The 19,087-nt window shown below is 37.6% G+C and overlaps 1 protein-coding gene across 5 annotated transcripts in view; it reads right to left on the minus strand.

Moving 5' to 3' along the window:
• The window catches only part of TARBP1 (tRNA guanosine 2 -O-methyltransferase TARBP1), a 68,639-nt gene that overhangs the window by 39,745 nt on the left and 9,807 nt on the right, over positions 1 to 19,087 (minus strand). For all 5 annotated transcript variants that reach the window (XM_088841839.1, XM_088841838.1, XM_088841840.1 and 2 more), the window contains exons 6-12: positions 17,532 to 17,629; positions 14,865 to 15,000; positions 14,130 to 14,226; positions 12,931 to 13,020; positions 11,620 to 11,761; positions 5,910 to 6,009; positions 4,831 to 5,003 (exon numbers count right to left, since the gene is read on the minus strand). In XM_088841839.1, the coding sequence (XP_088697965.1) occupies positions 4,831 to 5,003; positions 5,910 to 6,009; positions 11,620 to 11,761; positions 12,931 to 13,020; positions 14,130 to 14,226; positions 14,865 to 15,000; positions 17,532 to 17,629 (836 nt within the window). The remainder of the gene's footprint in view (positions 1 to 4,830; positions 5,004 to 5,909; positions 6,010 to 11,619; positions 11,762 to 12,930; positions 13,021 to 14,129; positions 14,227 to 14,864; positions 15,001 to 17,531; positions 17,630 to 19,087) is intronic.

The following is a 19,087-nucleotide window of genomic DNA, read 5'->3' on the forward strand; positions in this document are numbered from 1 at the left end:
AGTGACATGAAGAAGTTGATGCTATTCATGTTTCCAGTGTTATCATCGCTGTTACCATCGTGTTTCCTATCAGTTACCACAGGACTCAAGAACCTCTCTTTCACTTAGACCCCCAGTCACTGCCACATCCTTAAATTTAACACTGCATCACAATATACAAACTGTGCACAGGTTCAGAATGATGTTTAGGGTTTTGTTTCCTATAACTGACAGTCACAACCTGCATCCCAAAAGCAGTACCTAAATTGATCAAAAAGCTAGCTCAGTCAAAACCATGATATCACTTCATACCCATGAGGACAGCCACTATCAAAAATGAGAAAAATAAAAGATAACAGTGTTACTGAGGATGTGGAGGAATTAGAGCCGTGTGCACCACCAGCTGGAATACTAAATGGCACAGCTGCTGTGAAAAACATGTGGTTCCTCAAAAACTGAAACACAAAGGGAATTCCCTGGCTGTCCAGTGGTTAGGACTTGGCAATTCCACTGCTACGGGCCCAGGTTCAATCCCTGGTTAGGGAACTAAGATCCCACAGGCCTCACATCACAGTCAAAAAAAAAAAAAATTAAACACAGAATTACCATGATTTTAGAGGAACTGAAGAGCCTCTTGTTGAAAGTAAAAGAGTTAAGAGTGAAAAAGCTGGCTTAAAACTCAACATTCAAAAAACTAAGATCATGGCACCCGGTCCCATCACTTCACAGCAAATAGATGGGGAAACAATGGAAACAGTGAGAGACTTTACTTTCTCAGGCTCCAAAATCACTGCAAATGGTAACTGCTGCCATGAAATTAAAAGACGCTTCCTCCTTGGAAGAAAAGCTATGACAAACCTAGACAGCATATTAAAAAGCAGAGACGTTACTTTGCCAACAAAGGTCCGTCTAGTCAATGCTATAGTTTTTCCAGTTGTCATGTATGGATGTGAGAGTTGGACTGTGAAGAAAACTGATCACTGAAGAACTGATGCTTTTGAACTGTGGTGTTGAAGACTCTTGAGAGTCCCCTGGACTGCAAGGAGGTCCAAGCAGTCCATCCTAAAGGAAATCAGTCCTGAACATTCACTGGAAGGACTGATGCTGAAGCCGAAGTTCCAATACTTTGGCCACCTGACACAAAGAACTGACTCATTTGAAAAGACCCTGATGCTGGGAAAGACCGGAGGCAGGAGAAGGGGACAATAGAGGATTAGATGGTTAGATGGCATCACCGACTTGATGGACATGAGTTTGGGCAAGTTCCAAGAGTTGGTGATGGACAGGGAAGCCTGGAGTGCTACAATCCACGGGGTCGCAGAGTCAGACACAACTGAGAATGACCCTATGACCCAGCAATTCCACTTCTGGGTATGTACCCCAAAGAAATGAAAGCAAGGACTTGAACAGACACTTGTACATTAATGTTCAGAGCAGCGTTATTTGAATAGTCAAAAAATGGAAACAATCTAAACGTCCACCAACAGATGAATGGATAAACAAAGCATGGCATACACATACAACAGAGTACTAGTCATCCTTAAAAATAAATGACGTTCTGATACCAGCTACAGCATGAATGAACCTTCTGAACCTTCACTAATGTTAAGTGAAATAAGCCTGACATAAAAGTATTGTATGATTACACTTAGTCAAATTCCCAGAGACAGAAATTCCTGGTGTTGCCAGGGGCTGAGGAGGGAAGGCTGGGATGGGGAGTAATTATCTAGGAGGTATAGAGATTTGGCTGGGAAGATGAAAAAGTCCTGGAGGTGTGCTGTGGTGACAGTTGCACAACACTGTGCATACACTTAAAAACATTTAAAGTGTACATTTTGTTACATATATTTTACCACAATTTAAATTAAAATTTAATTTCCTAATTTGGAAAGAAAAGTTCAAAGAGACAAAAATGATCAAAGCCAGAAAACAAAAGCAACTCAGGAAAAAAGTAACACTCAGTGAAGAGAATCACACCCACAATTGTGACAAATTCCGCCTGTAGTTAGGACAGAAGTGTGATGAGGTCAGTTACTTGGCCCTGTATAATCCAATGTAACAAGGGGAGAGTTACAACATGACTAATGGTATGATTCCTCAAATATAAAAATAAACATTGTACAGTTACTGTGAATAAAAAAAATAACCATGGTAACATCATTTATTTAGAGCTTTAAGCTGACAGACGGAGCAGAGACTATTTCACCAAAGTTATGAATTAGGCTTTAGTTTATTTTGAAGATTTTAAGACATCTTTTGCGGGAGTTTTAAGTAAAATGGGTTTTCCCACATAAGTTGCTATGGCTTGTTAAGTAGGTGAAAATGTGTCTGCATTTCCCAGAAGTGTGTTTTAACGTTACACATTTCACAGCAGATCCAGGCTTAGCCAAGGTCTGCTGCAGAATGTGCTGAAGCACGGGAAATTCAAGTTTTGCTTTTTGGAATGTTCTAGAATTTTTTGCCCTAATTATTTTCAGTCTATAGTTGGTTTAACCCATAAATATGGAAGGCTGACTGTACCTCATTATTTCTGACTTTACTATTATCTGTTCATTTATCCTAGGACTTGCAGTTAGTTGCTACATTATTTACTCATTTATAAAATGAAAATAACTATTTTCCTCTTTCCCTATCAAAGAAATTCTTTCAGGATTTAGATCTATTTTAATTTAGTTAAATAGATCTAAATGAGCAGATGTAAGATATTATATATAGGACAGATAAATAAAGTCCTACTGTATAGCACAGAGAACTACATTCAGTGAAAGTGAAGTCACTCAGTAGTCGTGTCTGACTCTGCAACCCCGTGGACTGTAGCCCACCAGGCTCCTCCTTCCATGGGATTCCCCAGGCAAGAATACTGGCGTGGGTAGCCATTTCCTTCTCCAGGGGATCTTCCCGACCCAGGGGTTGAACCTGGGTCTCCCACATTGTAGGCAGATGCTTTACCGTCTGAGCCACCGCCATAATGAAAAATAATATTTTAAAAAGCAAGTGTGTGTGTGTGTGTGTGTGTGTGTGTAAAACTGACTTTGCTGTACAGCAGAAATGAATACAACATTGTAAATCAACTAGGCTTCAATCAAAAATAAAGTTAACTAAACTGACATGTTTTGCCAGTTATCTGGAAGTCAACTACTACCAAAACTAAAAACGGATTTCCTTGGCTCTTACTCAAAAGTATAATAAAAGAGATGGTTGAGGAGCGATGGGAACTTGTATTCTGCAAGTGAGAACACAAAATATGTACACAACTACTTGGAAAAATAATTTTGTATTATCTTAAAAGCTGAATACACACATACCCTAAGAACCACTCATTTTGGTCCTGGGGGTACACACACTGGAGAGACGCACACAAGCTAGAAGAGACATGTAGACAAGTGTTCAAATCAGTACTGTACAAAAAGCAGTAAACCAAATGCAAGCCAGCATCCAGCAATATGACAACACCTAACTGTGGTGTCATCACACAGTGGAAGGTAAAACCACAGGGAAGATTTATATGAAAGGTCATGGATTAACCTTAGAAGAGCGCTAAGTGAAAAAAGTTACAGAAGACTTCTAACAGTTGAGTAATATTTCTATAAAGCTTAAAAGCAGGAAAATGAGATAATATATTGTGAGAAAACTGATTTATGTGGTAAAATCATTTTTTAAGTATATGGAAGTGACACAGATAAAAACCAAAATAAGGAGGCAAAAGGCAGGGACTGAGAAGCTATGGGTAAATTTGTTCTCAGCAACAGATGCAATGGTGGTACATTCATGGATGTATAATTATTTTGCATCATAATTTATATACAACTATCTCATATTCTTGCGTGTATCATATATCCCAATAATTTTCCAAAAGGCACCCACGACCCAGTCCTGCAGTTGAGGGCACTGAGTCAAGTGCTTTCAGCAGCCGATATGTGTCAAATGAACACAAGCTTAAAGGAGTAAAATCTTATAAAAAGTTACTGCTTTGTGCACAGCATTTGGCTCTGCTATTATTATAAAAAATATCAGAACTTGGACACTAGCTTTTATAATATTTCACAAGTCTATATGAAAATCTAACCTTTCAATATTATCCTCCAGTTTAACCTGATACCAAAGCTTCTCTAGAATATTCTTTCCTAAATGGAAAATTTCTAAAATTCCAAATGAAATTGATCAGAAATATTGGGAACCAATGCTTACCCACTGATAATTCTAATATCTGATGTCCATGGGTTTTCAAATACTGTTTTACATAAATCTTAGTTTAAGGAAGGAAGAAAGTGCTCAGTGCTTCCATCCACCAACAATGTACTTCCCGGATGAAGTATTTTCTACATAGAGGTGCCTAGGGACATGTGTGTGCCTGTATGCTCAGTCGCTCAGTCATCTCCGACTCTCTGCGACCCCACTGACTGTAGCCCTCCACGCTCCTCTGTGCACAAGTAATTATAAAATTATTGCTATTCTCACGCTTTAGTTTACTTTCTGTAACATGTTACACACTGTCAATAAGAAATGGATCTTGGCTTAGAACATATATGAAATAGTGATCATTTTCAATAGTCTGGAAATCAATGAGAACCTATAGAAACAAACAAACAAAACAAGTAAAAGCAAATGAAATCATATCCCATCAATATGGAATCAACAGCGCACAATGAATGCAAATACTAAAATGTCAGCTCCGGATGGGCAGTCTGCTCGTTCGTCACTGCCTCCCCAGCACCACTCAGCAAATATTTGCTGAATGAATGAAGCTAAAGAAAAAGGTCAGGAATTTCTTCTCATTCTGAGTACCAATGATATACCCTGAGTACCAACGATATACCTGGCAAAACACCAACAGAAACTATTGATCCTCACCATCTCGGGTACCGGAACCTTTCAACAAGCAAGTGTGCAGTAACTTCAACAGCAACTGCAGGCATCTGTCAGTTTTCACCAAGGGCATGTAGGCATTTGTACCAAACTTCACAAGGGCATCCAGGAGAGGATCTAAGAATATCCTTAATACATTCTGTGTCCTCCGCTTTTCACTAGACATTAAAAGACATGCCCAAATCAAGCATTTCAAAAGCATAAAGAACCTGTCTTCCACCTACAGTTTTGGTTAGCTCAAGATTCCACTGGACAGAATTACTCTTAAGGACAGGAAAGGCCTGTTAGGACGGGCCTTTCCACTCATGCTTTCTCAGTGAGTGGAGCAATTCACGGGAGAAGAAAGCACAAGGAACAATACATGTCCTTGGTTTTGGGCAGAAATAGGAACAAAATCCTACATCCAATTTATCAGCAAATTAAAATGCTGAGACCTTGCTTCCATATTTCAGAAAAAAGCAAAACAAATACATACTAGTCAAGGAAATGAGACATGTTAACAAAAAAATATAAAGAACTAAAGATTTGTGAAAAACTGTTATAACCAACTTTAGTACTAAAACTTTGTCTAGAAAAGAGATTTACATTATATGCAAATACACTACCCAAGGAAGCTGCTTTTTTCAATAATTATAATCTGGTGACAATCTACTCATATTTCTCAAAATATAAATGGTACTGTTTTATCGTTATTACTTTATTTTAAAAATTTTCCATATTTTATAAAGGGGGTAAAATCCAATAATTGTCTTTAATCCAGTAACTGTCTTTACTTAATCTTACGATAGGACCTTACAACTCATCCTTTTAATATTCTTATACAAAACCAGTGATTTATGCATACATAGTTGTGGTTTTTAACTTCTGAAGTTTAAAACTCTGGCACTATTAATTTATTGTTAATTTTAAACACTTCTTTAAGTATGTTGCCATGTTCTAATTTCCTCCTTTAATAAGCTGTGATCAATTCCATACCGATCACTGAAAAGTCTGAATATGGACTATAACCAAGATTAGCCTTTTTTTAAAGAAAGCTTTTTTTTTCCAAGTTTAGAAACACTTACCTGTATTGACTCTTCATTCTTTCTACATCTATGGCCAGCAACACCATCAGAGCAACAAGCTTAGCTTCAAACCAATCAGGCATACAGCTGTTTTCTCCTCCTTAAATAACAATAGTTAAGGTTTGCAAAGCATTAACAAAATCCTTGGAAGATGTTTCAAAAATAAAACAGTCAAATGAACATGTTTTATCAGTATTACATGAGGAAATACAGCTATGAAGAAATACAGTAGAACACCCCACAGCATGGTTCATTTTTATCCACTTAAATGTGGACACAAAGACATCTCTGCGTGCCGGGTGCATGCCACGCACTGGCCTCAGACCCAGTGGCTCCTACACTCGTGGAATTCACAGTGCAGAAGAGAAGGGCACTCATCAAAGAACATACAGAGAAATGTGAAATGACAACAGCAGTAAGTGTTCTAATCGTGCAACTAGAGGGTAAGACAAAGTCACCCTGAAGAAAGGACAATTGGTCTGGGTACAAAAGCTAGGGAAGAATGAGGTAGGGGAAGGGAGACACGGCCCTTCTGGGCAGAAGGAAGAGCATGTCAAGGCTCTGAAGCAGCAGAGAGCATGCCATATTCCATGAAAAGGACTGGGGTATAAAGTGGGAGGGAGCACCAAAGATGACCTTACAGGAACAGGTAGGAGAGACCAGGGACTTTATAGGCATGTAAGGGGTTTCTGTCTTCACCCCAAAAGCAAAAGGAAGCCACTAGAAGTCAAAGTGAATGGATACAAAGACGGGGAGGAGACTTCTGTGAGATCAAAGTTTGTATACTGAACAAATTTTTCTAGGTATAATGTGGAAAAGAGATTGTAGAGGAAGCTAGATGCAAGGTAACCGGTTAAGAGACTATTCTGGCATCTCGGATGAGAGGTGAGAGTTCCCTAAAATAGAACTGGAAAGGGGATGGAGTGGACACAGATGCAAAGGTTCTGACATCTCAGACTCCCGTCTGAGCCTCAGGCACACTGCTTGTTAGCCATGGGAGCCTGGGACAGTCGACTGTCCTCTCGGAAAGCTTAGGGCATCTTCTATAAAATCAAACTAAATAAACCTGTGACTTTTCCTGGGTTTATTATGAAAATTAAGTAATTATGCAAAGTTTCTAGAACAACTCTTGGAAGAACGTGGTTAAATGATAAAATCAGTATTTTCCTATTCCTGAAAGCCAGGTAAAGTAAATAAATCATAGCTAGAGCTCCTTTTCATTCTATCATAAGATGATACTCTTTACCTCAACTTCCAAGAAAGATTTAGTTAATCTAGTTTTCCAGACCAGTGGTTCAAATACTTAAGAACACATTTTAAAATATTCTGATATATAGGGAATAATTTATTTTGATACAAATCTGTTAGAATAGAACAGAAGACAGATAATACTAAAAACACATTTGCATGGAGGATAACTTAGTTTAAAAACACAACAAAAGAATAAACTTTATTGTATATTATTCTTTAAAATGTCATAAATACCAGTTGGTGGTCAAGAAGAAGCACAAGCTGGAATCAAGATTGCTGGGAGAAATATCAATAACCTCAGACATGCAGATGACACCACCCTTATTGCAGAAAGTGAAGAGGAACTCAAAAGCCTCTTGATGAAAGTGAAACAGGACAGTGAAAAGGTTGACCTGAAGCTCAACATTCAGAAAACAAAGATCATGGCATCTGGTCCCATCACTTCATGGGAAATAGATGGGGAAACAGTGGAAACAGTGTCAGACTTTATAAGGTCCGTCTAGTCAAGGCTATGGTTTTTCCCGTGGTCATGTATGGATGTGAGAGTTGGACTGTGAAGAAAGCTGATCGCCGAAGAATTGATGCTTTGGAACTGTGGTGCTGGAGAAGACTCTTGAGAGTCCCTTGGACTGCAAGGAGATCCAACCAGTCCATTCTAAAGGAGATCAATCCTGGGTATTCATTGGAAGGACTGATGCTAAAGCTGAAACTCCAATACTCTGGCCACCTCATGCGACGAGTTGACTCACTGGAAAAAGAGTCTGATGCTAGGAAAGGTTGGGGGCGGGAGGAGAAGGGGACGACAGAGAATGAGATGGCTGGATGGCATCACCGACTCTGTGGACATGAGTTTGAACTCTGGGAGTTGGTGATGGACAGGGAGGCCTGGCGTGCTGTGATTCATGGGGTCGCGGAGAGTCGGACACGACTGAGCGACTGAACTGAACTGAAGATGTATATTTTTTAGATAATCTACATGTTGGTGCTTTCCAAAATAAATCAGCAGGTTAAATTTATGTGTTTTTTATAAGAGTGAATTATTGAAACTTGCTCTCTGAACCCTTTTACTCACATTAGGGCTTTATATCCCACATTCACATATAAAAACTCATCATTAACGAAGACTAAAATACTAATACGCTATTCAGTTCCTTACATTCTCTAGCAATCATATAATGAGATACCTTTTGACCTTCCAGGAGGTGGGAGTGGGGTAGGGGTGCTATTTGAGAATGCTTCCAACCACAGTGGCATTTTTTGAAATCTTAAACTTTCACTTCGGATAAATGAAAGGGAAGGTTATAAATCAGAAGTTTAGTGGATTTTTAAAGATTCCTGATTTCAAGGAGAGCCACATGACTAGGTCAGTTACAACAGAATGCCTGACTACTCGAGTGGAGGACACTCCAGCAGAGATTTTTGCTGTAGGGCTGCTTCCTGAGTCCTTCACTGCCACACTAAGAGAAATCCAGGCTACAGAACAACAGGTCTCAAACCTCAGCATGTGTTAGAATCCCCCTGCTGCTGCTGCTAAGTCACTTCAGTCGTGTCCAACTCTGTGTGACCCCATAGACGGAAGCCCACCAGGCTCCCCCGTCCCTGGGATTCTCCAGGCAAGAACACTGGAGTGGGTTGTCATTTCCTTCTCCAATGTGTGAAAGTGAAAAGTGAAAGTGAAGTCGCTCAGTCGTGTCCGACCCTTAGTGACCCCACGGACTGCAGCCCACCAGGCTCCTCCATCCATGGGATTTTCTAGGCAAGAGTACTGGAGTGGCTTGCCATTGCCTTCTCCAGAATCCCCCTGAGAGCCTGTTAAAATACAGAGGGTGAACCCACACCCAGAGTTTGTTTCAGCAGGTGTGGGACATAGTTTGAGAATTTGCAGTTCTAAACAGTTTTCAGGTGATGCTGATATTGCTGGTCTGGAAATCATGCTCTGAGAACCACTGGCAAAGAATTCTTTACGCCTCCTCCCCCTTCTCTCTGAGGGGGAAAAGTACTCTCTGAGGCTGGAAAAGTACAGGCAAGAATGGTTTTAAAGAAACGAAAGGTCACTGGCTATCTTTAGTCATCTTAATGCAAGTTAACCCTGAATTATCAATCACATTTTGCTACTACAAATTCTAAAAACTGACTGTAATTCTAGAAAATGCAAACTAGTGTCAGAAAGCATGTCAGGGTGGTCTGCGGATGCAGAGGAACAGGTAGAAGCAGGAGCCACGGGTGACAAAGAGGCGTGAAGACACTGGGGAGTGACGGCTATGTCATTATCTTGCTATGCTAATAGTTTCATAAGCAATACACAGAGGTCATACCCATCATACTGTATAAAGTTCAAATATGTGCAATTTAATGTATGTCAATTATACATCAATAAAGCTGTTTCTAAAACTGGTACAGCTGTAGTGTGTACTACTTTGGGATTTTTCCTCAGGTATCTTGGTTCCATTTTAAGTAGGCACCCTTTCTGATGAACTGTGTAAGTATAAATTTCTTCAATATATTTCACTCTTTGGTTGATCTCAACAATTCCAAGCTCTGACATGCTGTTACTGCTGTTTGCAAACTGTCTCACTTTCTCTGATTCAGAAACCATGCTCTGAAAGTGCTCCAACATTTTTGCTTGTTGATGATGCTGGTTTTTGTGTGGTTTTAGTTGTTGCTGCATTGTTTTGTTACATATCATATATACGATATGGTACATATACAGCTACCGAATATATATCCATCCTCTCTTAACCACCTCTTAACCATTCCAACCTGAGCTCCATACTACAGACACTGGTGGATGTCTATCTACTTTCAAGCTCCCTGGATGTAAGTTCATCCAAGCCTTGCAGAATACTCCTCCCTTTCCGCCTTAATTTCTGTTCACCTCATCCAGTGACCTCTCCTGATCCCCCATAGGTCTACAAGTTCTGATCAATAGCCCTGACCCTGGGGCCCCATCCCAGTGCTTATGGCTTTCAAGGCATCGCGTTAAGATTAGCTGTTTACTTATCAATTCCCTTGTTGGCCTATGTTCTCTGAGGGTAGAGGACATTTCTTTTATCTCTGTAACTCCAGTGTCTGGCACTTCGAAAACACTTGACATATAGTTGCTGAATAGTCAGTATAAAATCTATCTGTACTGACCATATGAAACCCAAAGAAAAAAACTACTTTAGGTGTAGAATTTGATTAAAAAATGTTTGAGCTGATGATATTTTTTATAAAAACAAATCTGAGTGCTATATGTATTTTATGATCAAAAATTCAAGCTAAATCATGTTTGCTTTGGAATTTATTGCCTTGTGAAAACTGCCCAGTAACTGTTAATCAAACTAAAATTTTATAAAGGCACTTAGCCAAGGGCATTAAGAGTCAAACAAAATATTACCATACACACACATACATACCTCCTTTGCACTTGAGATCAGTTTTTTTAAAAACTTATATTAAACAGTTTAAGTCCCAGAAACGTTAAGGAAGAAACTCTAAAAATCTTATTTCATCCAATTTTGAATGATTTAATCAGACCTGATGCTGTTATAGACTGAGTTTTAAGACAAGTTATATAGATATTTCAGAGAGTTTAATTTATGCTCCCTCCAGTAGGGACTAAAATTTATTTACTTTTATAGGCCTAACAAAAGACGCTTCCAAGTAACAGTAAATTTACTGAACAATAAAGACAACAAAACACAAAAGCAAAACGTTCCAAAAAGGACAAACAGATAAACTCATGTATTTTGGAAGGATAATTATGTGATCATTTAAGATCTATTCCATAATCAGATTAGAGAAATCAGGAGATGAAAATGACTTGGTCTGAGACAAAGCTAGGAAATTGAAGACATGTTAAATTCAAAGACGCAATTTACCCAAATTATCACTAATGACTTTAATGACGAGCATTAGAAATGTAGAAAGAATCCTAATTCATGAAGCTGCTAATAGTTCTCTCCTCACTCAGTGCATTTGATCTTTTGCTAAGTATCTGGTTAAAAAAAAGAAACTAACAAAACCATTCTTTCAAATATAATTTTTCTCTAAAATTACTTTTCATAATCAGCTGACACTAAATGTAATGTTTTGAAAACAAACAAAAGATAAACAGATTTATCTACAAATATTTCCACTACAGAGGCTCCAAACACACACCTGCAAAATCTAGCTGACAAAGATTCAGTAATTGTAGAATAAATTAATAAATTTGTGTTCAATTCCTACTCAGACAACTTACTAGTTTCTCAAAACATTTAAAATGGTTTAAAATCTCAAGTTCTAGAACAGATAAAGTGCAAGTTAGGAAACAGTATTTTTACATAACGTTTATTCACAGTATTTGGCTGAAATACAAGTTTGACATCTGTAAATCAGCATATATTTGGCATACATTTTCAATTTGAAAAACCAGTAGAAAGTTCTTAGAAAATGTTTTGGTTATATCAGTCCATAAAAATGATCTCAGACTTACCTTCCCAGGCAGGTGACCTAATATACTCTTGCACTAGGTTCCTGACATAAGCATTTAAAGAGGAAGTCTCGTGAAGTCCAATGGAGCTACAAGTTGAGGATTGCCTGAAATAGCTTTCGTTAATACGCAACCAATCACAGAGCTGAAAAAGAAAAGTTATCAGTTATTTTGAAAGTCTAACTAAAAGAGGGCTTCTAATTTCCCTAATTAATTTTCTTTCTTCCACAATAAACTGAATTTAGATAACTGAACACAACAAAGTAAGAGAATGTTTACTGTCATGATTGAGTTCCACACACAGTTCATACAGAAAAAAATGTTCATATGTATGTATGCATGGGAGTATATTCACATACGTGTGTGTTTTCTAAACTCCTCAGAGAACTTATAAACTTCATTAACAGGCAAGAATTTTTAAAGCATCTAATATAAAATGTACATTTTAATAAGGTGTTGTAAAGAACATCTCTATGAATAATAACACATTATGTAAAACAAATTACAACCCTAAAATTCATTTCGTCTTCATATACTAAAACAAGGATTTATTTTTGAGAGAATGTAGAATTTGAAATATAAGCTATAAGAAAAGCTCCTACCCTCCTGGCAAGTTTATTTTCTATCATATGTGCATTTTAAAATATAGTTGATCCTTGAACACCAAGTGCAGGTCCACTTACACGTGGATTTTTTTCAGTAGTAAATACTATGGCGTTTCATGATCCATGGTTGTATGGGTCCTGAGGTGGAGGAAACATGGATATGGAAGGCAGTTTCTTAAAAGAACTAAACATATGCTTATTACAAATCTAGAAACCATGTCCCTTGAAACTGATGCAAATGAGTTAAGTTATGGTCACACAAAAACCTGTATGCAGACGTTTATACCGACTTTACTCGTAATTGCCAGGACTTTTCTCCATCCACTGCAAGACACTTAGGGTTTCATGACGAGCTAGATGCAAGAAGTCAGAAGAATTATGGATAACCGAAATGTCAGGATTGGGAACCTGAGTAGATGTTTGTGTCACTGTTCTTGAGTCTAACATCATCAGTACTCCCAACATATCTCATCTGGAATTGAGATCTGCTCACTATCTTCTCTAGAACAGCTCCATCTCTATTTCAAACACTTTGTCTCCCACTTCTCAATAGGAATTCTAATAGCATTATTGGTTAGGTCCACTCAAAGCAAATAAACAATTTTTAAAAACCTCTGTTGACAAATAACAAGAAAGGCCAGTAATGAATTCAACCAGAAACAATTTTTCACAAAGTTTTCAAAGACCTTATCGTTATTTTCAGTCTCACCTGCATCCATAGTGAAGTTCCTCGTCCTAAGGACTCCTCTTGTCTCACCGACATGAGAAAAGTTGAGATGTCAGAGAGTGACACTTTCTCCTGCAGGGAGGGCAGTTTTAAAAAATTACTCATTTAAAAATGTTTAACTGAATGAACATCACTGTAAAACCAATCTAGCATATTATTTAAAGTAGAATACTATTAGTTAAATCAAGAGCAATATTTTTAAAAAGGAAGTATTCAACTTTCAAAATGAAGAGTTTGATTATAACCAGCTAACCGTTATAAAATGAGATTACTTTCTAAATCTATTTGCCTTAAAATTGAGATTACAATCTCTGAGATAAGGTGGTACAATCTAAAAGCACAAACCAGAAACATCCTATAAGAAATTACTTATTTACATCAAAATTGAATCTTAGTTTTTCAAACCCACAGAAACGACCCTCAGCCTTCAGAAAACCACCCAAATCTTTTCATTCCCTTAAGGTCACACATCTCCAATTAAGACACCCTGCCCTAAGCCAAGGGTTGACAAAGTCACTCACAGCCTGTTTCGTGAGTAAAGTTTTACTAGAACACAGCCGTGCCCCCTTATTTGTAAATGGTCTACAGCTGCTTTTGAGTAGCTGTAATAGAGACTGTATGACTCAAAAAACCTAAAATACATCAATCTAGTCCTTCACAAAAAAGTCTGCTGACCCCTGTTCTCAACAACAGTGTGTTACTGGAGCTCTCTGAAAAACAGAATAAGGATGTTCTTTGAATGTCAAGTTCCTGGAAGATGTGCAGAAAAAATACAGAGGAAACCAGGTGAAAGCTTCCAAGAATGCTCTCCCAGTACGGTGGCGAGCTTCCCTACCAACAAGTAAAGTGCCTACCAAAGGACTCCTCAGAGAACCAGGGCCCTGTGTTTACACCAGGGAGCTGGCCACAAAGACGCCCCACGCACGGCGCCTACAACTTCAGAGCCCCAGAAGGAAAGCAGGTGTTCAGTAAAATCACACTGTTTTCACGGGCCCTGCAGGCACGGTATTGGGATGGCAGGAGCCCTCCCGAAATCCAGATGCCAGCCAAGGGCCAAGCTTATGAACAGGGTTTTCTAATGACAGCGTCACAGGCCTGCTGTGTTAACTCTTTAATGAACTCCCGCTCACTGAGAAAGACTCTCGAACTGAAGTTAACTTGAGTAAGAAAGATCAGCTTACCACGTCCACCAGATTCATGGCAGTCTGGAGGAGATAGCATTGCGCTGCCCCTCTCAGCAGGATCTGATGTGTGATCATGGTGCACTGCAGAACGTCCCTGACGGTAGAGAAAAACACACAGACTCCCATGGGCTCAGAGAATACTGTGATCATCTGTAGTCACTGACAACGTGATTTATAATATCTACACTTTCTAACGCAGAAAGTCACTGTCAGGAGAGCTGCAAAGCTATTAAATAAGTAAGGCCTCCAGTAGAGTGCAATTTTAACATGAAAAAGAATCTTTAAAAACTAACAAGACACTTTCAAAGCACATTTTTTGAAATAATTGGTAGTCAATATTGATATTTAATAAAAACATTGGTCTTATTTTTAAAGTGGTCAAAATCCAACAGTATATATTATGGCATTTATTAACATTTAAATTAGTAATTCATAAAACAAAGTTAAGTTCAACAGCATCTGGGATCTTAGTTCTCCACCCAGGGACTGAACCTGTGCCCCCTGCAGTGGAAGTGTGGAGTCTTAACCATTGGACCATCAGGGAAATCCCCATGAATAGATTTTTTTTTTTTTTTTTTTTGCTTTTTGCTTCTATAAAATTAAGAGTGAAAAATCAGGACGCCAATATTAACTAAAACCACTCACCGTGGATTAAAGCAGAAGAGAAAACTTAATTTACTAAGGAAAGTTATGACAAATTACCACATATGAATATACACAAGAGTAAATTACCTGAGGGCAAGAAGTCCTTCTATACCCAGGGCTTTACATCTTGGGACGTTTGCCAAAGCCTTAGACAGAAACAAAATGGGAACAGCACACCAATGTCTACTTGTCATCTTCTGAATAAATTTTAACAGGAAACTACCTGAAAGAAAAAGTTTTAAGACATCATTGTTGCTAACAAGCACATGAGAAGATGCTCAAATCATCAGACACTCTGGAGGGAAATGCAAACAAAACCATAATGACATACAATGTCACACCCACCAGGAAGGCTCTAATCAAAAGGACAGATGATAACAAGTGTAAGGATGTACAGGCACTAAAGTCTCAGACATTCCTGGTGAGAATGTAAAATGGTGCAGTCAGTGTGGAAAACAGTTTAGCAGCTCCTCTAAAAATTAAAAACTGAGCTACCACGTTACCCAATAATTCCACCCCAGGTGTATAATTAAGAGAAGTGAAAGATTATATTCATATAAAGACTTGTATATGAATAGTCACAGGAGTAATTCATATCAGTAGGTAAAAGTAGAAACAATCCAAATATCTACTGATGAATGGATAAACAGAATTGAAGTATCTATAATACTATTATTACATTATTATTCAGCTACAAAAAGGAATGATACATTTTACAATATAGGTGAATCTTAAAACATTCAAAAGAAATCAGACATAGCAAAAAGAAATCAGACATAAGCAAAAAGAAATCAGACATAAAATAAAAGACCATATATTATATGATTCTTTTTATATGAAATGTTTAGAACAAGTAAATCTATAGAGACAGAAAATCAACTAGTGTCTGACAGAAGCTGGGGGAGACGGAAAATGAGACGATTACTTACGGGCCCGGAGTTTCTTTCGGGGGTAATGAAAATATTCTGAAATTAGTGGTGATGGTTGTACAAATTTGTGAATATACTAAAAACCACTGAACAATTTAAAAGGGTAAATTTTATGGTGTGTGAATTATGTCTCAATAAAGCTGATGGAAAAAAAAATCAATGTTATTTCAAATTCAATCCCTTTTAGTAAGACGAGTATTCTACTATATTGTACATACTCTGATAATAAGCAGTTATATATATATGTGTGTGTGTGTGTGTATATGTATTTTTTTAAGTTAAGGTAAAAGATAAATTTTTTACTGTTGGAAACCATTCTTTTCTTGGAGATGTTAAAGAAAAATACCATTGGTATCTGGCCTCTGGAATCTGTGTAACAGTAATATTAGCCCTTTCTCACAGGCTATTTCTTACCTACACTATAATTACTTTAACTATTTTCAGATACACAAGGATGGTGTTCTATCCCGCTTTCTCTGCTAATATGTGATGTCTTAAGGGTCTTTAAGTCACACAGTCAATGAAAATGTCTGTTTCCTCAGATCATTATTGTAGAAATCTTATAAGAAATCCTTGGACAATTCTGAAAGGATATGACATGTATTTTGTATTTCCCAAAATGCCTAGCCCAAAACCAGGTATGCTTAATATATCCACTGGGAATCACTGACAGAAAAAAATTACAAAGTAAAACCTGTAAGTAGACAATTTACTTGCCCTCATTCTTGCTGGACTATTTAAGTTCCCTTCTTTTGCCTAACGCCTCTCTCACAAGGAAAATGGCAACTGTCAAGCTTCTATTTCTCACTCACTCACTCACATTAACAAGGGTCTGTCACGCGTCTGCTACAATGATGAACACCAGGCTGTCAGACTCTGCGGGGTGCTGACCACCACCATCTCACTCACTTTGTGATATACACACAGGATGTGCCCCTGTGGTCAGAAAATTAATCCCCAGGCTATAAACTTCCAAACTCTAGCAAACTAAAGAATGGCTCTGGCAGTTACCTTCTCCACTTTAATTTTTTTAAAAAGTAACCAAAACAATCAATCTTCTGTAAATCTAAGGCTGCGATATACAGACAGCCATCTTTCCCCTTTCTTTCCTGACTTTTGAATACATATTACCATTGGCCATAGTTCATCCTATATGCAGATTAAATATTAATACAAAAGGAAAAAATATATATATTTCATAGCCAGGGTCACTTTCTACATCACAAAGCCTAGAATGAAGAAAAGGCTTAGTAGAGGAAATCCTGCCACTCAGCAAACAAAACAACACTGGTTCCATGCTTTGCTTACCAACAGAGCTCATCAGAAAAACACACATCTCCAATCCGAAGAAGTGGGACATTTCTAAGATACAAGGTCTTATAAAAAGTTTTTCTTCTCTTTAAATCTTTCTAAGTCAGTATGTATAAAGCAACAATTTTGACACAATGGATATTCTGTTTATAACTTTTTCCTAAGCCCAGGTTTCTTTCTTCTTTGACTTATTCTGCTAATTCTTGAAACTGAATAGAGATACTTAGAAAGAATGGCAAACTGCAGTATATGTTCTATAATCGGTTCCAAGCTACAGATTCCAATACTGGTACCGTGCTATACAGAAAGGTGAGAGTGTGTACTCAATTTAAGTGGACACTTGTATAATTCTGAAAAAATCTGCATTATCCTGAAAAAAAGGAACTAGTTTGACAATACTGATTATAACAGTCCTAGGACTCTCCTAGTAGGATGGTGCTTATAATCAACATTCTAAAAACATTTTTTTAATTTAAGTGAATAAGTTAAAAAGAAATTCTTTATGGATACATACTCTTTATTTCTTCTGGAAGAAAAGAAATATAAGTGACTAAAAACTTCTGTAATTTCAGTCCCAGTGGAGAAACACTTCCTATGAGCTGGCCTGGGGACCTATAGACAAAGGGGGAAGAAAACAAATATATAAAATCTACTGACAATTAAGCATACTGAAACTAAGTGCAATACAGCTCAAACATCTTTCAACAAAAAAACCATCTTCTGAACCTGCATTTTATTTTTCTGTAAAATCTTGAGAATCCCTCTGATTACAAAAACATCAAGATATTCCAGAAAAACTGACGTGAGCTAGTAATGGGTTACACTAAGCAGGCATAGATGTCCTTTTTATGACACTTTATCTGACACATATGCATCAATCTTGCCAAATAGTATCATTTTAAGAAAAGTCTAGAAATGGTAATTTAAAATTATTTTATTATTTCTAACACATACTCCAATGATTTAACACCTTTAAGTATTAAGTAAAAGACATATGTTAGTAATAAACCACTTCTGCAAAAGCCTTTGATTGCTAACATCCACTAAAGACACTTTTATTTTTGTTTCTTTTGCTTCTGCCAGGAACATTATCTGTTAACTGAACACACCAGTGTGGAAGGAAACTGAAGGCATTTCATAATCAATGTGCCTGTCAACTCTCAGAAACCACCAAGTTGGTTTTACTGCTCTCCAGCTGTCTGCTTCAGAAAACTAGTCACTAGTAATGAGTTATTTCAAAAATAAAAATAATTGACAAATCAAGCACTGATATGCTTTTTCAATATTAAATAGGACTGAGTATTAACATAACTTAGCAAAGGTTGATTTAAAATTTTTAAAGAAGTTGACTGTCAGAGTATTTTCTATTAGAAAAGCAAAAGTCAAAGTGTTAGTTACTGAGTTGTGTCCAGCTCTTTTGTGACCCCATGGATTGAAGCCCTCCAGGTTTCTCTGTCCATGGTTTTTCCCAGGCAAGAATACTGGGGTGGGTTGCCATTTCCTTTTCCAAGAGATCTTCCCGACCCAGGGATTCAACCTGGGTCACCGGCACTGCAAGCAGATCCTTTACCACTGAGCCAGCCACCAGGGTGGCTTGCTCTATTAGAGATACACCAAACAAAAGACTAGCAAGTATAAACTTTTAATTATCAGAATTAGAAATATTAATACAACATAATTTCAAAAGCAAGGGAAATTTCTGAAGATACAATTCAAGAGTACAGATAAAGCTCAAAAAATTAAGAAAGGCACAATACTGACACTCTTCTCAGTATCAAGCTTGATGAAGCGTAAAGGTATTAAATAAGCAACGTGTAGTAGAGAATGGCCTCTACCATCTGATATGGAAAGGGAAAAGTCAGAATGAACCTTGTGGTAGTGGACTAGAAATGGGTACACTGGTTTGAATGGATGGTTTTTAATATGGATGGATGGACAGATACTGAAATATAGATGGGTGAGTCTGCTCAACAGACAAAGCTAAGAAACAGATATACACAGAGATGCAAAGACACACATACATACATAAAGATGACAATTAAACAACTATGGTAAAACATTATCATTTAG

The sequence above is a fragment of the Moschus berezovskii genome, chromosome 12, assembly GCF_049115385.1.
Source record: "Moschus berezovskii isolate FMDL1 chromosome 12, NW_MosBer_1.0, whole genome shotgun sequence".
Classification (NCBI taxonomy): Eukaryota; Metazoa; Chordata; class Mammalia; order Artiodactyla; family Moschidae; genus Moschus; species Moschus berezovskii.